The following is a 612-nucleotide window of genomic DNA, read 5'->3' on the forward strand; positions in this document are numbered from 1 at the left end:
CGTTACACCCTAAGACTAGTAGATCCCTCTTCATAGTTTTGAATAAGGTTTATAAGCCTGTGCGTACCTTGCGTAAAGGTTTCAGCTTTGTTACCATAATGAAGTCAAACTTGCAGAGTTCACAGCAGCGAGTGTCTGAGGATTTGATCCACTGGTTGAGACAGGCCTGGTGGACGAAACTCAGGCTCCCAGTGCAGCGACAGGGCATTATCAGCGGGCACTCGTCATCCCCCTCACAGTGGCAGATCCTGCACACACACACACACAGAAAATATACACACCCTCATTAGGTAGAGTAAGAGCTGATCTGCAGCTACCAGACTGTTATTATGGACTGTCTCAATTGTTTTTTATGTGTGTGCTCCTGACATTTTTGCAGGATTATGTTAAACTTGATCTTGAACTTGATATTGATGGATGACCCGTGTGTGCACAGACACACACTAACCTGCAGACCTCCAGCTCAGAGTCATCAGAGCAGCGCCTTGGTGAGCCCCCATTCACATCGCAGTGTTTCTGTGGGGTGGGCACTAACATGTCTATACCCCCTGGCTCCTTTTCCTGGTATTTCTTAGTGATGAGCTCCTCACCATCCTCTGCCAGTGAGGAGCT

The 612-nt window shown here is 47.9% G+C and overlaps 1 protein-coding gene across 5 annotated transcripts in view; it reads right to left on the minus strand.

Moving 5' to 3' along the window:
• The window catches only part of marchf1 (membrane-associated ring finger (C3HC4) 1), a 13,746-nt gene that overhangs the window by 6,791 nt on the left and 6,343 nt on the right, over positions 1–612 (minus strand). For all 5 annotated transcript variants that reach the window (XM_020591762.1, XM_020591765.1, XM_020591763.1 and 2 more), the window contains one exon: positions 68–248. In XM_020591762.1, coding sequence (XP_020447418.1) covers positions 68–248 — 181 coding nt within the window. The remainder of the gene's footprint in view (positions 1–67; positions 249–612) is intronic.

This window comes from Monopterus albus, unplaced genomic scaffold (assembly GCF_001952655.1).
Source record: "Monopterus albus unplaced genomic scaffold, M_albus_1.0 scaffold15.1, whole genome shotgun sequence".
Classification (NCBI taxonomy): domain Eukaryota; kingdom Metazoa; phylum Chordata; class Actinopteri; order Synbranchiformes; family Synbranchidae; genus Monopterus; species Monopterus albus.